General features: G+C 37.3%; 1 protein-coding gene across 2 annotated transcripts in view; it reads left to right on the top strand.

Annotated features, from left to right (window-relative positions):
• Positions 1-22007, top strand: part of LOC111143063 (solute carrier family 16 member 1) — a 69349-nt gene that overhangs the window by 28233 nt on the left and 19109 nt on the right. For both annotated transcript variants that reach the window (XM_022496507.1, XM_022496506.1), the window contains exon 2: positions 16862-17122. In XM_022496507.1, coding sequence (XP_022352215.1) covers positions 16906-17122 — 217 coding nt within the window. In that variant the 5' untranslated portion in view covers positions 16862-16905. The remainder of the gene's footprint in view (positions 1-16861; positions 17123-22007) is intronic.

Here is a 22007-nt window from a genome sequence, read left to right as displayed (position 1 = left end):
TTAAAATGAGTTTCTTGTAGGCAACATATAGATGGGTTTTGGTTTTTTATCCATTCTGATACCCTGTGTCTTTTGATTGGGGCATTTAGCCCGTTAACATTCAGGGTAACTATTGAGAGAGATGAATTTAGTGCCATTGTATTGTTTGTAAGGTGACTGTTATTGTATATTGTCTCTGTTCCTTACTGATCTACTACTTTTAAGGTCTCTCTTTGCTTTGAGGACCCCTTTCAATATTTCCTGTAGAGCTGGTTTGGTGTTTGCAAATTCTTTCAGTTTTTGTTTGTCCTGGAAGCTTTTAATCTCTCCTTCTATTTTCAATGATAGCCTCAAGGGACTCCCCACTGAATGCAGAGCGTGGTCCCTGAGATCATGACCTAAGCTGAAACCAAGAGTCAGCCGCTTAGCAGACTAAGCCACCCAGGTGCCCCCAGGCTGACTTCATTTTCTATTTATATAGGTATATCTTTTAATTTCTCTGTAATGAGTATGTATAACTTGTATCTTTTATTACTTTGCTACTTTGTGGGGTTTTTTTTAATCATGAATAAGGTGTGTTGGTTGGAACAAATCAAACAACACAGGTATATGGAAAGAAGATTATTATCTACCCTTCATAACCTGCAACCAATATAAAGTTGCAAATGCATTACCTTTTTTTTTTTTTTTTTTTTTTTTTTCTTTCTTCCCTGAATCTAGACCCTTTGAGGGCAGGGACCATGTCTGTTTATTTACTGCTTTCGCTCCAAGCACTGAAATTTTATTAAATGAATGGCTGAAAAGTTTGGTGTATAACCTGATATAATTTTTTTAAATGATTATATAGTCCTATTGTGTTTAAGCTTAAAAATCTGAATTGCAAAAACATTTATGAAATTTAGGACATAGATAATTGATCCTCTTTGGATCTCATAATGCTAAAATCCTGCTTTTGTAATAATCTTTATTATTAACAAGGTATGTCCCTTTATTGGCATGAACAGAACTAAACCTTGTTCTTTGGGATTGTAGTGTTTATTTTTTTTTTTGTAAAAAAGATTTTATTTATTTTTTTAACAGAGATACACAGCGAGAGAAGGAACACAAGCAGGGGGAGTGGGCGTGGGAGAAGCAGGCTTCCCACCAGAGCAGGGAGCCGGATGCTGGGCTCAATCCCAGGACCCTGAGATCATGACTGAGCCGAAGGCAAATGCTTAACGACTGAGCCACCCAGGTGCCCCAGGATCGTAGTGTTTATAAAGAAAGTTACACCACAGTTTGTTCTTGGGTAGTAGAAAGGAAGGATGAATTGCCCAAGGAATTCAGTATGGCATTTAAGAAGTTGTTATATACAAGAATAAAGAATTAATCTGCTATTCTGAGGCTATTACTGGAAGCACCTGGGTGGCTCAATCAGTTAAGCAAGCAACTGACTTTTGCTTTCAGCTCGGGTAATGGTCTCAGGGTCCTGAGATCAAGCTCCTCAGAAGTCTGCTTGAGATACTCTGCCTCTCCCTTTCCCTTTGCCCCTCCCTTGGCTCTCAGGCCCTCTCTCCCGCTCTCTCTGAAATAAATAAGTAAAATCTTTAAAAAAAAAAAAAAAAGACTTCAAGTTTTTATTTGAATGTAGTTAACATAAATGTTTTATGAGTTACAGGTGTAAAGTATAGTAATTCAGCACTTCCATACATCCCTCTGCTTACCACAAGCACACTGCTCATTCCCCGTACCCTGTTTCACCTATTCTTCTCCCACCTCCCCTCTAGTAACCAACAGTTTATTCTAATTGTTGCTTGATTTGTCTATCTCTCAATTTTTAACATTTGCTTGTTTCCTAAATTCTACAGATGAGTGAAATCATATGCTATTTTTCTCTGACTTATTTTGTTAAGCATTATACTCTAGCTCCATCCATATCCTTTTAAATGGCAAGATTGCATTCTTTTTATGACTGTATGCCATTGTAGGTATATACATCACCTCTTTATCCATTCGTCAATCGATGGATGCTTGGGCTGCTTCCATATCTTGGCTATTGTAAATAATGCTGCAATTAACATAGGGGTGCATGTATCCCTTTGAATTAGTGTTCTTGTCTTTTTTGGGGGGAAATATCCAGAAATATGATTGCTGGATCATGAGGTACTTCTATTTTTAACTTTCTGAGGAACTTTCATACTGTTTTCCACAGTGACTGCACCAGTTTGCATTCCCACAAACAGTGCATTAGGGCCCATTTTTTGGCCACATCTCACCATACCTGTTGTTTCTTGTGTTGTTAATTTTAGCCATTCTGAGAAGTATGAGGTGATACCTCATTGTAGTTTTAATTTGCATTTCCCTGATGAGTGATGTTGAGCATCTTTTCATGTATCTGTTGGCCATCTATAGTTCTTCCTTGAGAAAATGTCTGTTCATGTCTTCTGCTTATTTTTAATTGGATTATTTGTTTTTTGGGTGTTAAGTTTTTTAAGTTCTTTATAGATTTTGGATACTATCCCTTAATTGGATATGTCTTTTGCAGATATCTTTACCCATTCTGTAGGTTGCCTTTCAGTTTTGTTGATTGTTTCTTTTCACTGTGCAGAAGCTTTTTATTTTGATGTAGTCCCAATAGTTTATTTTTGCTTTTGTTTCCCTTACGTCAGGAAACATATCCGGAAAGAAGTTATGACCGATGTCAAAGAAGTTACTGCCTGTTTTGTCTCCTGAGATTTTTATGGTTTCAGGTCTCACATTTAGATCTTTAATCCATTTTGAATTTACTTTTGTATATAGTGTAATAAGTAGTCTAGTTTCTTTCTTTTGCATGTAGCTGTCCAGTTTTCCCAATACCGTTAATTGAAAGAGACTGTCTTTTTGCCATTGGGTATTCTTTGTTGAAGATTAGTTTACCATATAATTGTGGGTTTGTTTCTGGATTTTCTATTTTGTTCCATTGATCTGTGTATTTATTTTTGTGCCAATACCATACTTTTTTGATTACTATAGCTTTGTGATTTAACTTGAAATCTGGAATTCTGATGCTTTTAGCTTTTCTTTTTCACAATTGCTTTGGCTACTTCTGGTTCCATACAAATGGTAGGATTTCTTGTTCTAGTTCTGTGGAAAATGCTATTGGTATTTTGATAGGGATTGCATTAAGCGTGTAGATTGCTTTGGGTAGTAAAGACATTTTAACAATATTTGTTCTTCCAATCCATGAACATGGAATGTCTTTTCATTTCTTTGGGTGGTATTTAATAGCTAATGAGCTTCACTTTTTACTTCTTGAAGTAGTAATTTAGTAGTAGTGAATCTAGTAATTCACTAGAAGCAATGTTAAACTGAAGGTTTATGTTTTTCATACTATGTTCCATTAAAAGTCTACTTATTCTTAGAAAGTTGGGAGCCAGAACCCTAGTAATAAAAGATGCTAAGTTGGGTCTCATTATTTTACTCTGTTCTCATGTTTTGCTATTTGTCAGCTGAAGTAGAAATAACTGCTAGTTTCTTAAAACCTTTTTAGGGGCACCTGGATGGCTCAGTCAGTTAAGCATCTGCCTTCTGCTCAGGTCCTGATGGGATTGGAACCCCACATTGGGCTTTTTGCTTGGCAGGAAGCCTCCTTCTTCCTCTCCGCTGCCCCTCCCCCTGCTCATGCATGCTCTCTCTCTCTCTCTCAGATGAATAAATAAGATCTTAAAAAAAGTTTAGCATATTAAAAATCCTTTTTATAATAAACATTTTAACAGTTTCACAATTTTTTGTGTAATCTTGAGTTTTATAATAAATTATTAACGGGAGAGGCTTTTTTTTTAAGATTATTTATTTGAGAGAGGGAGAGAGAGCACACGTCCAGAGCAGGTGAGAAAGAACCTGAATAAGGGGGAGGCAAAGGGAGGAAGAAGCAAGGCTCCCCACTGAGCAGGGAGCCCGGTGTGGGGCTCTGTCCCAGGACCCTGGGATCATGATCTGAGTTGAAGGCAGACGCTTAATCAACTAAGCCACCCAGGTACCCCACAGGGAGAGATCTTTTTATTGGAATTAGTTTGATTATGCTTATAGTTTGCAAATCAGACTTTAAAAGTAAGTAGAAGTTTCTCTTTTCCTTATTTTAAAAATTCTTATTCTCAATTTAAAATGCATATTAATATATATCAGTATTATCTATCTGTAAGTCTACAAGTAGATTACTTACCTTTGAAAGAACTTGCACTGGTACAGTCAGAAGAGAGAAATAAAATACTACAATTAACCCTCAACAGAGAAACCAGAACCTGAATTGAAAATTTCTACACATATCAGGAACCATATTTCTTTCCCCTATCCACTTGATTAAAATTATGCTTATTTGGTTGAATGAATGCCAGAAATCATTGTCTTACAAGAATTAAAGAGCATTACAGATTCAGATTATTGAGTATGACATTGGCCGAGATTGACAAAAGAGGATTAAATAAGTAAATAGTGTATATATACACATATATATACACACACATGTGCATATATGTATAGTCACTACCTTTAAGCTTGAATATTAGTTGTTCATTTGCAGATAGGATCAATTTCATCAGTTCTCTATAGTACTTTAAATCCTCTATTTAATTTTTCAATTTTTTTTTTAAGATTTTATTTATTTATTTGACAGATCACAAGAAGGCAGAGAGACAGGTAAAGTGAGAGGGGAAGCAGGCTCCCTGATGAGTAGAGAGCCCGACCCGGGGCTCGATCCCAGGACCCTGAGACCATGACCTGAGCCGAAGGCAGGGGCTTAAACCACTGAGCCACCCAGGCGCCCCTTAATTTTTCAATTTTTTTAAAAAGATTTTATTTATTTTTATTTTGAGAGAGAAGGAAAGAGCGAACAGGAGGAGGGGTAGAGGGAGAGGGAGAGAATCTCCTGCAAACTCCGCACTGAGTGCAGAGCCTGATGCGGAGCTTGATCTCTCGACTCCGAGATCATGACCTGAGCCAAAATCAAGAGTACAACACCCAGCTGCTGAGCCACCCAGGCACCCCAGTCCTCTCTTAAAACAACTACAAGAAATTAGGATTGACATTTTAAAAATTTGGGTTGTTAGAGCAGCATCATAGAGTGTTGTAGAGTGTTAAAGAACGTCAAGACAAATTTATTGGAAGTCTGCATCAGTGTAGGCCCAGTCAAGCAGAAATAAGCAAAAATTGGTTTTCATTTACTGTTATGTCTTGGGCATTCTGTAGTTTCTCATGGAATTTATTTTTTTAGTTTTCATTTTTTTAAGTAGGCTCCATGCCCAGTGTGGAGCCAACATGGGACTTGAGCTCATGATCCTCAGATCAAGACCTGAGCTGAGAATGAAGAGGCCCTCGGGGCACCTGGGTAGCTCAGTCAGTTAAGTGTTGACTCTTAATTTTGACTTAGATCATGATGTCAGGGTCATTAGGTTGAGCCCATGTATTGTCAGAGAGGAGTCCGCTTGAGATTCTCTGTCCCTCTGCCCCTTCCCCTCACCACGCACCTCTCTCCTGCCCTCCTCCCTCTTTAAAATAAATAAATCTTTAAAAAAAAAAAATAAGTCATGTGTTTAACCGACTGAGCCACCCAGGTGCCCCTGTTAGGCAGTTTGTAGTTGAAGTTGCAAATAGCCAAAATTTCCCCATGTTTGTCATTCATTGAATAGCTTGCCTGGCCTTGTTGCTGGTACAGCAAAAGTAGCTCTGTTACCATAATAGTGATATATTGGTATAAAAAGTGATATATATTAATTGCCAGGAAGCCTTGTAGGAAAACAAACCCATTTCCTGAAATAAGCCAGGAATATTTACGATGCATGTCATTCGATGGTGGCACTAAATTCCATTCTCTGGAAGCCTTTCTCGGTACTGGGTCTTTATGTTCACATGTCTCTCTGTTATTGATAAATTTATATTTCTGCCTTTTCAAAAAATTTTAGCCTTGAGGTTTCGCTCAACTGAGCAAAAGGTAATTGACTAGTATTTAAGGAAGATCATTCATAACACAGAAAAGTGTTATGCTTGAACAATCTGTACATAAGACCGCAGTGGACAAGAGAGGTGGCTGAAGGGCTGGAAGTTAAGGGTATTGGTTGTTTATGTTTGAGAAGCCCTTGTCCCTTGACTTCTGACATACCCTTCAGTCTTACATTAGGTGGTGAAAGGCCCTTAGTTCAAACACCCTTAATTTCATCACATACCCTTTGGTACATGATACATTTACTTGAAACAGCAGCCCTTTTCTAGATCACAGTAGTAATGGAGATAGTTACAGATGCTAGGTTTCATGTGTTTCATGTGTTTCATGGTGCTCTGGGTCCTGACAGGTAGATATTGTGAGCTTTCTGTTGGGAAAAGCTTTGAACAAATTGCTGGTTTGGGTAGAAGATACTCTCCAAGGATACATATGGTGTTTGGAACAACCAGAAAAATCTGAGGAGGTGGTGCCTGGGTGGTACATTCAGTTGACTCTTGGTTGAGTGGTGAACTCAGGGTCATGAGATCAAGCCCACCTCTACCACCTCAGCACAAAATGTGCTTAAGACTCTGTCTTTCCCTCTCTAGCTTTCCCTCCGCCAGCAAACACACGTGCACACTTGTTCTCTCTCTCCCTCTCTCAAATAAATCCTTAAAAAAATAAATGTGAGGAGGATGACAGGGAATGCCAATAAGCCAAAGAACTCTTAAAGGAAAGGAAATTATTATTTTGTTTTATAATAGAATTACCACAATTGTTTTCTTTTCAACTGGCTAAATAAAAAGAACAAAGATTTGACATCCTTATTCAAAATTATTTTAATAAGTGAGAGGACTGGGGCGCCTGGGTGGCTCAGTGGGTTAAGCCTCTGCCTTTGGCTCAGGTCATGATCTCAGGGTCCTGGGATTGAGCCCCGCGTCGGGCTCTCTGCTCAGCAGGGATCCTGCTTCCTCCTCTCTCTCTGCCTGCCTCTCTGCCTGCTTGTGATCTCTCTCTGTCAAATAAATAAATAAAGTCTTTAAAAAAAAAAAATAAGTGAGAGGACTTAAAATGAAAGATAGTCCATTATGCATCATCTCCTACCACCCTTTCCTATGTACATATGCATCAGTTTTTTTGTGTAATTAAATAAGTTCAGGTTATACATCATTATTTACTAAAGCACTTCAAAAATAACGGCCTAGCGGAGAGGTTCTGATTCAATTGAATGCACCAAGATGAGATAACAGTCTGAATAAACCAAAAACCAATAGATATCAATTTAGTTACTTTTGCAATCAAGTAGAGTTAATTATTTGAAACAACAGCTATTCTCAGAGTGTGGTTTACAGGCCCCTCAAGGACAGCAAGATTCAAGGTTGGAATCCTTAGATTGCACATTGTAACTAATCATTAAGAGATGATAGTTTATTGAGTTTTGGTGTAGTATCAAGGTAAAATATCCACAGTTATCTGAAAAGACTATTTAAATACTCCCTTGTACAACTATGTATCTGCTTAAGGTTGCTTTAGGCCAAAAAATTTGAGATCTGTTATATTTAAAAAAGGAATAGGATAGGCTGACCATGTAAATAAAAAATCTGGAAAGTAATTAAAATATTGCTATTTTTAGAGATTATAAATATGAGCTAAGTGAAAGTAAGATCTACAGTTACTTTTCCTGTATTATGAAGGACAAACCCAAAATCTTTCTTTAAGATGAACAATTAGCAAAATGTTAATTTCTCTTCAAGAGTAGTGTATTTAACTCTTTGTAATGCTGGTCAGATTGGCCTTCTGTGGTAAGGGAGATACAAACAGTTGGAAGTTTGCAGAGCCAGGTTTGTATTTTTCTAGGTTTTTTATGTTGAGTTTGGTCAAAACCATTCATTTCGTAACTGTTGAGTATTTAGCTACCTAACAATAGTATTCTTACATTTCTCCTTTTACCTGCACTTGCTTTATTTATTTATTTACTTACTGTTCTGTTCAGTCTTTTCTTTCTTTCTCTTCTGTTTCAAGTAGGAAAGAAGGTAAAAAAAAGATGAGATTTCCTAAACCTTGAATCTTGGGATTTACCTTGAGGCAGGTAGTTCTGTAAACCATGAAGCTGGTTGTAAAGAGTAGTAGCTTAACCACATTAACAGCAACAGCTTCAGTAAATCAGCCTTCTGGATTTTCTATGTGAATGTTTCCATGTGAATTTGAAACCTAAAACTAGTCTACACTTAGTAACAAATTCTTTTAAGATTATTGATTTTAGATGCTTTCTGCCTCTTTTAAGTTCACAAACTGGCCATTGTCATTTTAGGAAATCACAGTGGCTTTGTTTTAAATGTCGATGGAGAAAGTGTAGGGAACATAATGAGTAGTACTATTTCCAAGGGCTTTTGTAACTCTTCTCTTCTGGAGTGGGGGCAGAACATGGCGGGTATGGAGCACAATTTCAGCTTTCCAGATTACTTTACTTGCACAATTCCTCAGAGTCATGGGAAAAGGAAAAAAAATCAGAAGGTGATAGAGGAGAAATTGGGTGATTCTTGCACCATGGTCATCGCCAAGAAGTTAAGATTGTTTCCCATTGTCCTTTCTTTACAAGGAAAACTGACAATGAACTTTCTCATCACCATATCACTTTTTTTTAAATCTCCCCATCATTGTCAGGGAACTGCAAGAGAGTCCTCAAATAATAGCTAAGCTAACAGGAAGGCTACTGTGCACACTGTAAGGATTAAAATCTTAAACTTAAATCCCTTTTAGCCTCTGGACTTGAGTACTTCTCAACAGGGCTCTGAATACTAATGTGGGGGAGCTTGCTTTCATAATTTACTTGTATGAACCCTTTTGTTAATAGCTGAGATGTGGTCTGTAAGAGGAAATAATATATTTAGTAATGATATTACACAGTTTTTTAAACCATGTGCCATCAGAATTTTTTAAGTTAATAAGGAGAGCCACATTGTGTTGAATCTGTATCTGTTTTTTTGAAATGTTGTTTTCAAAATTTTGTATTCTCTTATACTTCTGGCTTCCTTCTGAATCTTTTCAAAGCTTCTTCAAGTTTTAAATCTAATTTTGACACTATGGAGTAAGATATTACTAACTTGATGAGGCAAGTCTTAGTGACTAAAAATTGTAACTGCTTTAACCAACCGGGACAAATCATAGCTGGCAGCTAAGCTCAAAGTTTCATCACGTCCAGCACGTATTAGCTGTTCGAGTCAGAGCTTGATGCATTAAATAGTTACGCCGTCTGTGTGGGTATCTCTCTATGTGTGTAAACAATCTGGGGCAGTGTTCTTTGAAAAATCTCAAGTGCTTTTCTCTTTTTTCATACTAAGATGAAGGAAAACTCATAAAATTAATGCCTGGAGCAGTTCTGTTTAACATAATTTTAGAATCGAGACTGTTTCTTTTAGAACAAAGTAGTTACATAGCTTCCTATATTCATTCCAATAGGAATTTTAGGAAGCTTCAACTTGTAAATAATTTAATCCCTCCTGAACCATAGGTAGGTGAAATATTCCAGGACAGAGATCTTTAGTCTTTAAACTGGGTTATATTTTTAAGGGAATTATTCTTCAGATTTTCAGATTTAAAGTACTCTGAACTAAAAATCATCTCTCCTGAAAATGGATGCCTACGGTCTTTTCCTTCCTTTTTCAGTTTGTTTTCTTCAAAAGCCCTTAACCCCATTATGAAAGAAAGGTGTATCTCTCGCTCATCCTAATTCTGACTATGGTTCATTGCCCCCATACTATCAAAATCTCTTGAGCTCCCCAAACAAGAGAAAATTGCAGAATGCATTGTCCCACAGAGTGTCCCACGACAGAAATCCAAAGAGGGGTTAGGTCAGAAATATTGGGGGAGGCAGGACTTTATTCCTTCAGGACAACAAGCTCCTTCTTTTTCTGTTTTCTAAGTTAGAATTAGATTTTTAAAGTGAGGTGGTTACCACAGGGATGGTGTAAATACGTTTATTTCAGTTAAAATGAGGTATGACTTTGACAGAAATCTGGCCAATTAGACTAGATGGTATTTTCTATAAATTGGGCTAAATTTTTAGCACCAAAGTTTTGACAAATATATTTAAAGCACATAGAATACAACATATAATATGACAAAAGTTCTATTCTATGTAACTATTAAGCTTAATAACAAATTTTAGATGTAAAGTTAATGTGTAAGACAGTAGATTTTTTTTTTTTTTTTTTTGGCCTATACAAAACCCTGCACGTGGAAGTTACAGCAGCTTTATTCATAATTGCCACAACTCGGCAGCAACCAAGTTTCCTTCAGAGGGTGAACAGATAAACTGTGCTACATGTAGACAGTGGAATATTATTATATAGCACCAAAAAGAAATATGCTATGAAGCCATGTAAAGACCTAAAGGGAACTTGAATGCATATTAGTAAGTGAAAGAAGCCAGTTTGAAAAGGCTGCATACTGTATGATTCCAACTCTGTGGCATTCTGGAAAAGGCAAAGCTATAGAGATGGTAAAAAGATCAGTGGTTGCCGGGGATTAAAGAGGAGGAAGGGATGAATATTGGGAGCACAAAGAATTTTTAGAGCCATGAAACTACTTATTAAATACTGTAACGGTGGATACATATCATTATAAATTGTCCAGATGTAGGTTGTATAACACCAAGAGTAAACCTTAAGGCAAACTATGGAGTCTCGGGTAGTGATGTGTCATAATTGATGTACATACTGAGTAAAACAAGACTAGCATTCCAAGGAAAAGAATATTATTTTAGGATGGTGACACTGTTTTCACATAGAGAACAAGTTTAAGATCTCAGATAGGCCAAGTGCCTGAAATCAGGATAAGCCTGCAGTTCTGGCCGTGCAAACAGTATTCTTTGACAATGGAGAATTATGCTTCAGGAGATTAAGACCTATCTGCACCTCAATGAGGTTGTGACTATTTCTCAGAAATGTGTCCTCACACTGTTTGAACTTCTCACACTGTTTGAACTTCTATAAAGGAAATGGATGGTATGTTCTGTTTCTCCAGGCATTTCACCTTTTCATCAGCCATGTTTGTCTGTTCCACCAATGAACAAGAATAGGTTGAAAATTATATTATGACACAATTTCACCCATCCTGACAAGTTAATGAAGGGAAACTTCTGATAGGAACAAATTTATAATTGTCGTGGTGGCTTCCAGTCTATATCTAATCACATCAGTCCTGGCTAGTACTTCCTCTTGGGAAGTTCCAGTACCAGGAGGGTATGGAGGAGATGCCCTTGCCTAACATTCGTGAGCATCTTTTCTCAGACAATTCTGAAGGAGTGCTACCAAGTATGGCCCAAGGGATCAGTGCTGGTCTGTTGTGTATTTCCAGTTCATGATGAGATAAGTACAAACATTAATGTTAGTGGTAAGCATTTAGAAACTTTTATAGCAATTTTTTTTCAATTTTGTATATGTTTGTATGTAATAGTATCAATATATACTCTTTAAAAAGACTCTGGTATAGAAATACAGATATATACACATATATAGTTTTACATGAATCACACTGTGTGTGTCTAAGGTGTACTTTGGAAATGGTGTTTAGCATCCATTATACATCCTCTTCTAGTGTACATTATTGTGTTGCAGAGGCTTTAAAGCTAAGCTTCATTTCTCAGGCTTCCTTGTAACTATATTCCTGAATTTGATTTAAATTCTGCCAGTCACATGTATTCATGTGACATTTGTAAGGCAGAATGAGAACAAAGGTCTTGCTGTCTACTCACTAGCTTTGAGGTTTTGAGAAGCAGGGCATATGGGATCCATCTTGAAGATGTTATCAGAGGAGGCACATACGGTTCTGGAGCTAACTGCAGAAATTAACAGCCTTTGATTGCAACTTCCTGATTTTGATGATTACTTGATTTTGGCAGCTTTTTTATATTGCTGGCTTCCTAGTTGTGCCAATAGTGATACGATTATGGAGTCCTATGGCTTTTTGGTTATAGGAGGAGGAGCAACTGTCTTGGTGGCCTGGGTAGTGCTTTGGAAAGCTTCATGGATCCAAGGGAACAAATGTTGAGAGTCTAGGGTCCGTCAAGAGTAAGAGCTCTGGTAAATCCTGTTCTTTTGAGTTGGGATCCTAAAGAGCTGTGCCATAGGAATAAGGGTACATTGGAGGTAAAACATTCCTCAAATGACTGCAGCCTGATTTCATGTCATCTGTATGAACAAAACATATTGGTCCTTGAAATATTCTTGAAGAGATTTTAGGTTTATATAGCCCTAGGTAAGTGAAAATCACTGGAGGAAGATACTATCCTAAGCCTCAAATTCTCAGTACAGATGGAACTATACTAAGGATGGAAAACGCAGAAGAGAAAGAGAATAGATAACATGGGAAGGTTCAACCCACATCTAATTGGGGTGTCAGGGGAGTGGAAAAAGGGAAGGAGGAAGAAGGAATATTTGAAGACATAGTGGCTGAGAGTTTTTCAAAATTGATGAGAATTCTGTTTTGTCAAGTTTGATTATCTTGTAATCTGTATTTCCTGATAATCTGTATTTTCTCAAAAAATTTTTAAGGTTTTCCTCTTTATCTTACTGGGTTTCCTCAAACTGTAGGTTCATATTATTCATCAAATCTGGAGTAGCCATAGCCATTAACCCCTGAAAATTGCCTCTGTCCCACTCTTTTTCCATTTTCTTCCCAAGTCCATTTAGATGTATGCCAGATGCTCCCATTCTCAACTCCTGTGTTTGTAAATCTTTCTCCCTCAGCTCCAGAATAAAGCTCTCCCCTGAATTCTGTTTTCTTCAAACCTATCCTTTAGATTTATGTTCTCTCTTTTCTAGCTATATTCAGTCTGCTGGTTAACCTATTATTTCGTTGAGTATACTTTTTATTTCTGGAAGTTCTGTTTCAGGTCAGCTGGTCTTTTAATACTATTTAATGTGTTGTTTTTCATTTAGTGGTCTTAATTTCTTATCTCATGCTTTTAATAATTTTAAATATTCACATGCAATGTCTGTAGTGCTTGTGTCTAATCCAGCAATATTGAATTGGCTTTACTTCACTCATGGTTAATTGATTCTTGATGTGTTTTGAAATTTTAGATTGTCAGGGCACCTGAATGACTCTGTCAGTTGAGCATCTGACTCTTGATCTGAGCGCAGGTCTTGATCTCTGGGTTGTGAGTTCAGGCCCTGGGCTGGGCTCCACGCTGGGCATGGAGCCTACTTTAAATGAATGAATGAATGAATGAGTGAGTGAGAATTTATAGTTTGTCAGCTTATGTTTGGCAGGGCTTTATCTGTGGGAAATCTTTGCTAGCAAAGTCAAGCGTAGTATATATCTAAAAGAACAACAGAGGTTTCCCACAGACATTGCCCTGCCAAGCACAAGCTCACCCAGACCCGTAATTGTGAATTCCCAGAAAAGTATGTCATCTCCTCTTCTGGTTTCCTTTTCTTTCTTTTAATCACCAGATAGCCAAGAGAATTTGCCTGCCATCACCTTTTGCTTCTGTATTATCTCCATATGCTACTGAACAGATTTTATCCTCCTTGTCACTGTCTGAACTATTTTTTTTGATCATTTTTGTTGAGGTATTATTTTTCTAAGATTTTTATTTATTTGAGAGAGTGAGAGTGAGAGAGCACAAGCAGGGGGAGTGGCAGAGGGACAGGGAGAAGAAACAGGCTTCTGCTGAGCGGGAAGCCCGAAGAATGGGGCTTGATCCCAGGACCCTGGGATCATGACCTGAGCTGAAGGCAGACTCTTAACCCTCTGAGCCACCCGGATGCCCCTGAGGTATTATTTACATACCATAAATACAATTTGATGTGTAACTACTGCCACAATCATAACAGAACATTTCCATCGGCTGGAGAAATTCTCTCAGGCCCCTTTGCAGTCAGCCTCATCTCTCCAATCCCTCATCTGTTTTCTATTACTAGAGTTTGGCCTTTTCTCTTCCTTTCTTTCTTTCTTTTTTTTTTTTTTAAGATTATTTATTTATTTGACAGAGAGATCACAAGTAGGCAGAGAGGGGGAAGCAGGCTCCCTGCGAAGCAGAGGGCCCGATGTGGGGCTCAATCCCAGAACCCTGAGATCATGACCTGAGCCAAAGGCAGAGGCTTAACCCACTGAGCCACCCAGGCGCCCTAGAGTTTGGCCTTTTCTAGAGCATGATATAAATGTAACCATACAGAATATAGTCTTAGATCTAATCTTTTTTCACTTAACATAATGCTTTTATGATTCATCCATATTCTTACATGCATCAATAGTTTGTTTAAGTCTGTTGTTCCAATATATGGCTATACCATGATTTGTTTTTCCATTCACTGTTGAAGGACATTTGGGTTGTTTCCAGTTTGGGGCTGTTATGAATAAAGCTATTAGGGAATTCTCACATAAGTCTTTGTGAAGATGTATGTTTTCATTTACCAAGTGATGTAATGATTAAATCATATGTTTATATCTTTAACTTAATAAGACACTTCCAAATGTTTTTCAACCTGGCTCTACTGTTGTGCTTTACCACCAAAACAGCATTCTGTTTGCTCCATATCCTCACCAACTCTTGTTATTATCGGTCTTAATTTTAGTCATTCTAATAGATATGTATTAGTATCTTTGATTACAATTTGCGTTTTATAAATGGCTAACAAATTTGAGCATTTTTTTCATGTACTTCTTTGTCATCCATGTATCTTCTTTGATAAATTATCTCTCCATTTCTGTTGTCCATTTTTAATTGAGTTGTCTTTACTACTAAGTCATTAAAGATCTTTTTATGTTTTGGACATGTCTTTTGTTGGTTATTTTTTGTATTTATTTTCTCCCAACCTGTAGCTTAAGATCAATTTATACACTTTTTAGTAAATGTGCTGTTGTGTGCCTTTAGAAATATTTGCTTAATTTAAATATTGAGTCTCTCAAACCATGAGAATGGATTATCTTTTGTTTTTTAATTTCTTAGTGATATCGTATAGTTTTCATTGTATACATCTTGCACATTATTTGCCAGATATATCCCTGTTCAATAGCTTTTTGATGTTGTTCTAAGTGGTATTACTTAAAATTGCAAATTCTGATACTGGTTTATATATAAAGACAGATAATTTCTGTTTATTACTGTTATATCCTGAAACCTAGTTAAATTCATTTTTAGTTCAGGAACGTTTTTAAAATATTCTTTAGTATTGCCTACATAGATGATTATATTATCTGTGACTAAAGACAACTTCTTCCTTCCTAGTCTTTTTACCTTTTATTCTTTTTCTTGTCTGCATGTACCAGAGGCTAGAACCTCTAGTATAATGTCGCGTAGAAGTGTTGAAACCTATACTGTTGCTTTTAGGGAAACTTCCCTTATGAGCTATATTTTTTCCTACTCCTGCAACATTCATTATCTTAAATCATATTTGAAGTGTTCAAATGGGTTGGAAGAAATAATGTTTAGCAGTTGACTACTATACTACTGCTATATTATAAGCTAGGATTTGTATTTTAGACTAAAGAATGTTGTAGCAAAGAGTGAACTTGTCCTCTGTGACCAGTATTTATTGGTGTAATAAATCTGAGTGGTGATCATTTGAAATGAACATGCTAACATGGTGTTGCAGGATGAGTTGTAAGGTAGAAGCTAGCTTCAAATAAATAAAAGGAGAGCTTCATGAGAAAACAGGCAAGACTACCATCACACACTCACTCTATCATCTTGTTCACACTTTTAACAGGAAGTTACATTTTCTAGCCATGCTATTCATTAGTACTAGGCAACTTCAAGAAAAAGGAAGTTTTTGATTTGAAGTACCATCTTTTGACAGCATAGTTCAATTTGTGAGTTTATATTGACTAGCTGATGTTTAGGGTTTTTTCTTATACAATGGAAAAAAAATACCTTGAAACAAAACAATTAGATAAAAGGAAACTTTTCTGACAGAATTTTCTAGCCCACTGAATGAAATTCTTTGGTGTTCAGAATGATCTGTTTTGTAAATTGCTACATATATAGTGACTCGGGTACCCACTTCCTAATATTTTGTCAGCAAATAAATAGGAGAAAGTAAAGGTAGGATTGAAGAATAAATTTTGGGAAAGAGGGAAAACTTACAAAGACTTTGTTCAAGGCTGAAACTTGCATATGGCATGTGTTACGTGAATTTTGCAAGCAGATAAGTCAAATGACATGGTTAGTTATGGTAATTTGAGGAGTTATACTAACTGCTGAAACAAGTAGGTTTATTTGAAATGCAAAGACTGTATTGAACAGGATATATTTCAGATATGGCTCCTTAAATGGTATGGAGCTATTTTCCTTTATGCTATTCTTGGCAATACCGTATCTCTGAGACTCTTTTCCTTTCTTTCTTTCTTTTTTCTTTTCTAAAGATTTTATTTATTTATTGGAGAGAGTGAGTGAGAGAGAGAGAGAGAGCACAAGAGGGGGGAGGTCAGAGGGAGAAGCAGCCTCCCAGGGAGGCTGATGCAGGATTCTGTCCTGGGACTCCGGGATCATGACCTAAGCCTAAGGCAGTTGCCCAACCAACTGAGCCCCAGGTGCCCCATCTAAGACTCTTTTTCTTTCTTTTCTTTTTTTTTTTAAATTAAGATTTTATGTATTTATGTATTTTGGCAGAGAGGGAGAGTCGGGGAAAGAGAGGGAACACAAGCAGGGGGGCGGTGTGAGAGGGAGAAGCAGGCTTCCTGCTGAGCAGAGAGCCCAATGCAGGGTTCCATCCCAGGACCCTGGGATCATGACCTTAACTAAAGGCAGATGCTTAACAACTAAGCCACCCAGGGACCCCTAAGACTTTTTTTCTGATAATGTCCTTAGAAGATCATCTCTATTGCTAAAGTAATATCAGGAAACAATTCCAGTTACTTGAGAGCTGGTTATAAAGGGTAGAAGTGCTTTACTGGTGGAAGTGCTTTATTACTGACATGGTATTTTAATTTTATGTCCTTCAGATACTTGGATTTGAACTGCATTTTGGAATTCATCTACACTTAAAATGCCACCAGCAGTTGGAGGTCCAGTTGGATACACTCCCCCAGATGGAGGCTGGGGGTGGGCAGTAGTAGTTGGAGCTTTCATTTCCATCGGCTTCTCTTATGCATTTCCCAAATCCATTACTGTGTTCTTCAAAGAAATTGAAGGCATATTCAATGCCACCACCAGTGAAGTATCATGGATATCCTCAATCATGTTGGCTGTCATGTATGGTGGAGGTAAGTACCTGTGAGGGTCTGTGATTTGGTTCAACTCAGTATCATTTAAAAGCTCTCAGAAAAATAACGTGCACAGCTGATTTTTCTTACTGCTCTCTGCTAGATTCTTAAGATGTAAACACAAATAAAGATTTTTTCTTTTTCTTTTTTAAAGATTTTATTCAATTTTTTGTCAGAGAGCTCACAAGCAAGGGGAATGGCAGGCAGAGGGAGAAGAAGGCTCCCCACTGAGCAAGGAGTCCAGTGCAGGACTTGATCCCAGGATCCTGGGATCCTGACCTGAGCTGAATGCAGACGCTTAACTGAGCCACCCGGGCATCCCACAAATAAAGGTTTTTCTTAAATTGATGTTGGGAGAATTAAAGTAAATCAGGCTCACCTTAATAGCATAGTTCAAAGTCTCGGGTAAAATCTTTTCATGGTATTAGATTTAAAGAACCGAATAAAATCTTCCCATTCTTCCTTGTGATGTTATTCATCCTAAAAGCATTTCAGCTGAACTTTAAACTTAAGTTTCATCATTTTTTTCCCCTTCTGTTTTCCTTGACATGTTATAAAGGAAATGTGAAGAGTAAGTTGCTTAACTAACATCATTTAAAATACTCCGTTTCCCCTTGGACCATCAAATTACAATGTAAAATGTAAAACTCAAAACCTTCCATAGTACTTAAAATACAGTTGCTTAGTGAGATTCTAAAGCCAAGTGTATTTATTTACTGAGATTGACAGTGTCTCACGTTGCTTAGCCAAACTTTCACCTCTGTTAATACTACTTTTTGGTGGCAGTTTAGTATCTCAGATTATTTTCACATGTAGCTTCTTAATAGCCAATACAAAGATTCTGTATGTTGACTATAAAACCTTAGAATTGGAATTCTTGGAATTCCAATAACCTGGTGGCAGAGTCAACCAATGTTTAGCGGTATGCACATATTTCATACTAGGCTAGATACTGTGAGTGATAGAGAACACTTGGTCCTGATCCCTGCCTTTGGGGAGTTTATAATCCTATTGAGACAATACCATAAACTCATGAAACAAGAATAGTTAAAGTCATAATTTAACTAAATATATAATTTCATTGCATACAAAAAACAGGTAACCTGGTTGCCTTAGAGGTGAATTCGGTGACTGGGAACAGAAGTGGGAAGACTTAAGTTTTTTCACTGTATATCTTTTTATTTTATGCCTTTTGAATTTTGAAGGTATGCCTATTCTGTCAAGTACTTTTAAGAGAATATAAGTGCTGGGGCACCTGGGTGGCTCAGTGGGTTAAGCCACTGCCTTCTGCTTGGGTCATGATCTCAGGGTCCTGGGGATCAAGCCCTGACTCTGCACAGTGGGGAGCCTGCTTCCCGCCCTCTCTGTCTGCCTCTCTGCCTACTTGTGATCTCTGTCCAATAATTAAATTAAAAAAAAAATCTTAAAAAAAGAATATAAGTGCTAAATTGTAGTACTTATTTTCTTTTTATAAGTTCAGAGAAGTCAAAAGGGACTTTGGATATTATCTAGCTTCTGAGAGCCAGTAGTTTTGGAGGCTTTGAGCTCTCATCTGCCAGGATTTTCTAATCAGGTTTTAACTATGATGACTGGGAGAAGCTGGTATAAATATTATCCAGACATACTCCAGGTGCTTTAAGCTGACTATAAACCAGAGGTTCACATGTACAATTTGGAGCTGCCAAAGAGCTTGAGAGCCACTTGCATTTTGCATCAGAAGTAAGTGATGTCAGTTGTACTAATGGCACATGACACTTTCTTCTGGGAAAACAGTTCCTTCTTTGTCCTCACCCAGAGATAACTAGCACATTTCTCTGAATTTGTGTTATAATAGGCCTACGAACTGTACCCCTCTCTATTTTTAATGATAGCTAATTGGGGCCATCCTTCCTGAAATAACTCTGAAAGACAAATTGCATATCGAGAGCCTTGTGGCAGAATTTTTACTAAATGGGTTATTTTGTTTCGATTGGCTCCTAGGTGGCATATCCCCTAAGAGTTATCATCAGTTTCACAACTGCCACAATTCTTTAACTTAATGTATTTGGCCCACACCCTCAATGCTGATGTTTTGAACTCTGAGTGGTTTAGCATTTTTTAATTTTTTAGTACTTTGGTTCAGAGATATGTGCTGATGCTTGTTAGAGTATAAGTATTTTTAGGGAGGAGATTTTAGTTGCCTATTCTATTTATTTGAGTTTTTCCTAATTTTTTTTTTAAGGGAAGTGTAAATTTGCCTGTTTTCAGTTTCACACTGATGTCCTTAACATTTCCTAGTTTAATATTGCAGATGTTACAGTATTTTTTTTTTTTAAGATTTTGTTTATTTATTTGACAGAGTTACACAGCTAGAGAGGGAACACAAGCAGGGAGAGTGGGAGAGGGAGAATAGGCCTCCCGCTGAGCAGGGAGCCCAATGTGGGGCTCTATCCTAGGACCCTGAGATCATGACCTGAGTGGAAGGCAGACCCTTAACCATCTGAGCCACCCAGGCACCCCTTACAGATGTTACAGTATTAACTTCTTCTTGTGTGTGGCAGGATTTTGATCTTTGTAATTCTTACTATACCAAAATCTATTTCATGACCAAATTATATGGAAATATTTCATGAATATTCTTTCAGTATTTAATTCTTTTCATCTTATACAAGCTATAAATTCAGGCTATTTCCAAACCAGCCATGGTCTGATATTTTCATGAAGTGACTTAGAAATTCAATGAAAACTTCTTTATACATATCCTTGGTTGGGCAGGAAGTCTTTCCTGGCAGCCAGTTCTTGATCGAACCCTTAAAGAGACTTAGTCCTCTGAAACACTAGGATATCAAAAAGTTTGATTCTGGGCCACCTGTGTAGCTCAGACTGTAAGGCACCTGCCCTCAGCTCGGTCATGATCCTGGTGTCCTGGGGTCAAGCCCTGAGTCAGGCTCCCTGCTCAATGGGGAGCCTGCTTTTTTCTCTCCCTCTGCCACTCTCCCTGCTTGTGCTCTCACTCGTGCTCTCTCTCTCTGACAAGTAAATAAATAAAATCTTGAAAAAGAAAAAAATGGGGCACCAGGATGGCTCAGTTGATTAAGCAGCTGCCTTTGGCTCAAGTGATGATTCCAGGTTTCTGGGATCCAGCCCTGCATCAGGCTCCCTGCTCAGTGGAGAGCCTGCTTCTCCCCCTCCTTCTTGCATGCTTATATACACCATAATTTGAATCTGGGTTCCCTAGGGTCAGAGCTGACCTTTTAATTGCATCATACTGCAACTTGGAGTATAATACTAGAATATAAGTAACTGCAGAATTTCCCATAGTGTTTATGGAAATAGAATATGTCAACATATAACCAATAATATATTCTGAATACATACATTCTATATTTGTTTTAAAAAATGGACTTACTGTCTTCTAAGGAACTAATTATAGAATAAACAGAATAAAGTCCGAATTTACTGTGCTAATAGAAGAAAAATATAATTTTTATGCCTTCTGCTTTATAGCTTAGTTCCAAATATATGGAGTACACATAATAGAGAGGAAATGGGCTGGATTTGAAACTTGGTCCTCGGTAGCTTTGTGACTTTGCAAAGTTCACACATCAGTTCATTTCCTTGTGTGCCCTTCCCCACTGATGCATTGCACCGATCCTGTCTGTTTGCAGTCATCTACCTTAAATAGGCAGATGAGGTATGGTGTCATGTAAAAAGAAAGTTGCCATTCCCACAAGTCCATATCCATGCAGTACAGACATAGGTATATTCTTCTATAAAGAAATAAAATGCAATGAATGTCATTCAGGGTAATCAGAAAATATTGTTAGTCTACTTAAGAGTTGTGTTACAGCTCTTTTTTTTTTAACGATTTGAGAGAGCGAGCAAGTGTATGCGGTGGCCGGGGAGGGGCAGAGAGAGAGAATCTGCCAGCTGACTCCCTGAGGAGTGTGGAGTCCCATGCAGGGCTCAATTTCACCACCCCAGATCATGACCCCAGCCAAAACCAAGAGCTGGAGGCTCAACCAACTGAGCCACCCCCAGGCACCCCATGTTATAATAAACACTTAAAAATTTGGAAAGGGGAATAGGGGAATTATAGATTATATCTGTTTATAGCAAGTAAGGAGAGCCCATTTGATACTCTTATTTGAAAACTGATACATTAACTGCATCAAGTCTTTTTCTTCCTGATCCTTATGATACTTCACATTTTATATGGGTCCCTCTCTCACACTGAAGGAAAACTGGTATTTTGGTATGGTTCTATTTGATTATCAGAGGAAATTTAATTTGATTATTTTAGATAATACTCCATTTCCCATCTTGAGTTGTTAGATCCAAGATATTTTGACCATTATTTGACTTAATCTCCTGCAAGCTTTTTTTTTTTTTTTTTTTTTTAACAGTATTGCTACCATGAAACAGTATTTTGGGCATGGGACCAAGTTAACTCTTAAAAGAAATATTCAATTTGGTACCTGAGACATCTAGGTGTAACTGGGAACAGTTTTTGTTTTCAATTTAGATTTCCTAATTACAAAGCTACTTAAACTTGAAAAAAATAATTACATATTTTTCAGGGAATTTTTTTTCTTTTTTAAAAATATGACACAAACTACATTTATGATAATGTGCAAATAATGCTCTGATAATCATCATATCAGAGTGCCTGTCCAGAAATTAAAACAGAGCAAACTTAACTAAATCTGTTTGTCATATCTTAGATCAACAAGCCTATGAATATCCGTTAACAAGTGTTTTCAGCCAGTTATGCCTTATAACAGGAAGATTAAGGAGAGAACCAGAGTCTGATATTTTAGTAAAATTCCATCCAATATTCATAAAGAAGATAGACAATGATGGTTTTTAGCATCTTTATTTTCTAATACACATTCGGTATTCTTAC

The sequence above is a fragment of the Enhydra lutris genome, unplaced genomic scaffold (genome assembly GCF_002288905.1).
Source record: "Enhydra lutris kenyoni isolate GAN:26980312 unplaced genomic scaffold, ASM228890v2 scaffoldscaffold9, whole genome shotgun sequence".
Taxonomy (NCBI): domain Eukaryota; kingdom Metazoa; phylum Chordata; class Mammalia; order Carnivora; family Mustelidae; genus Enhydra; species Enhydra lutris.
This window is presented reverse-complemented; position numbering and strand designations above follow the sequence as displayed.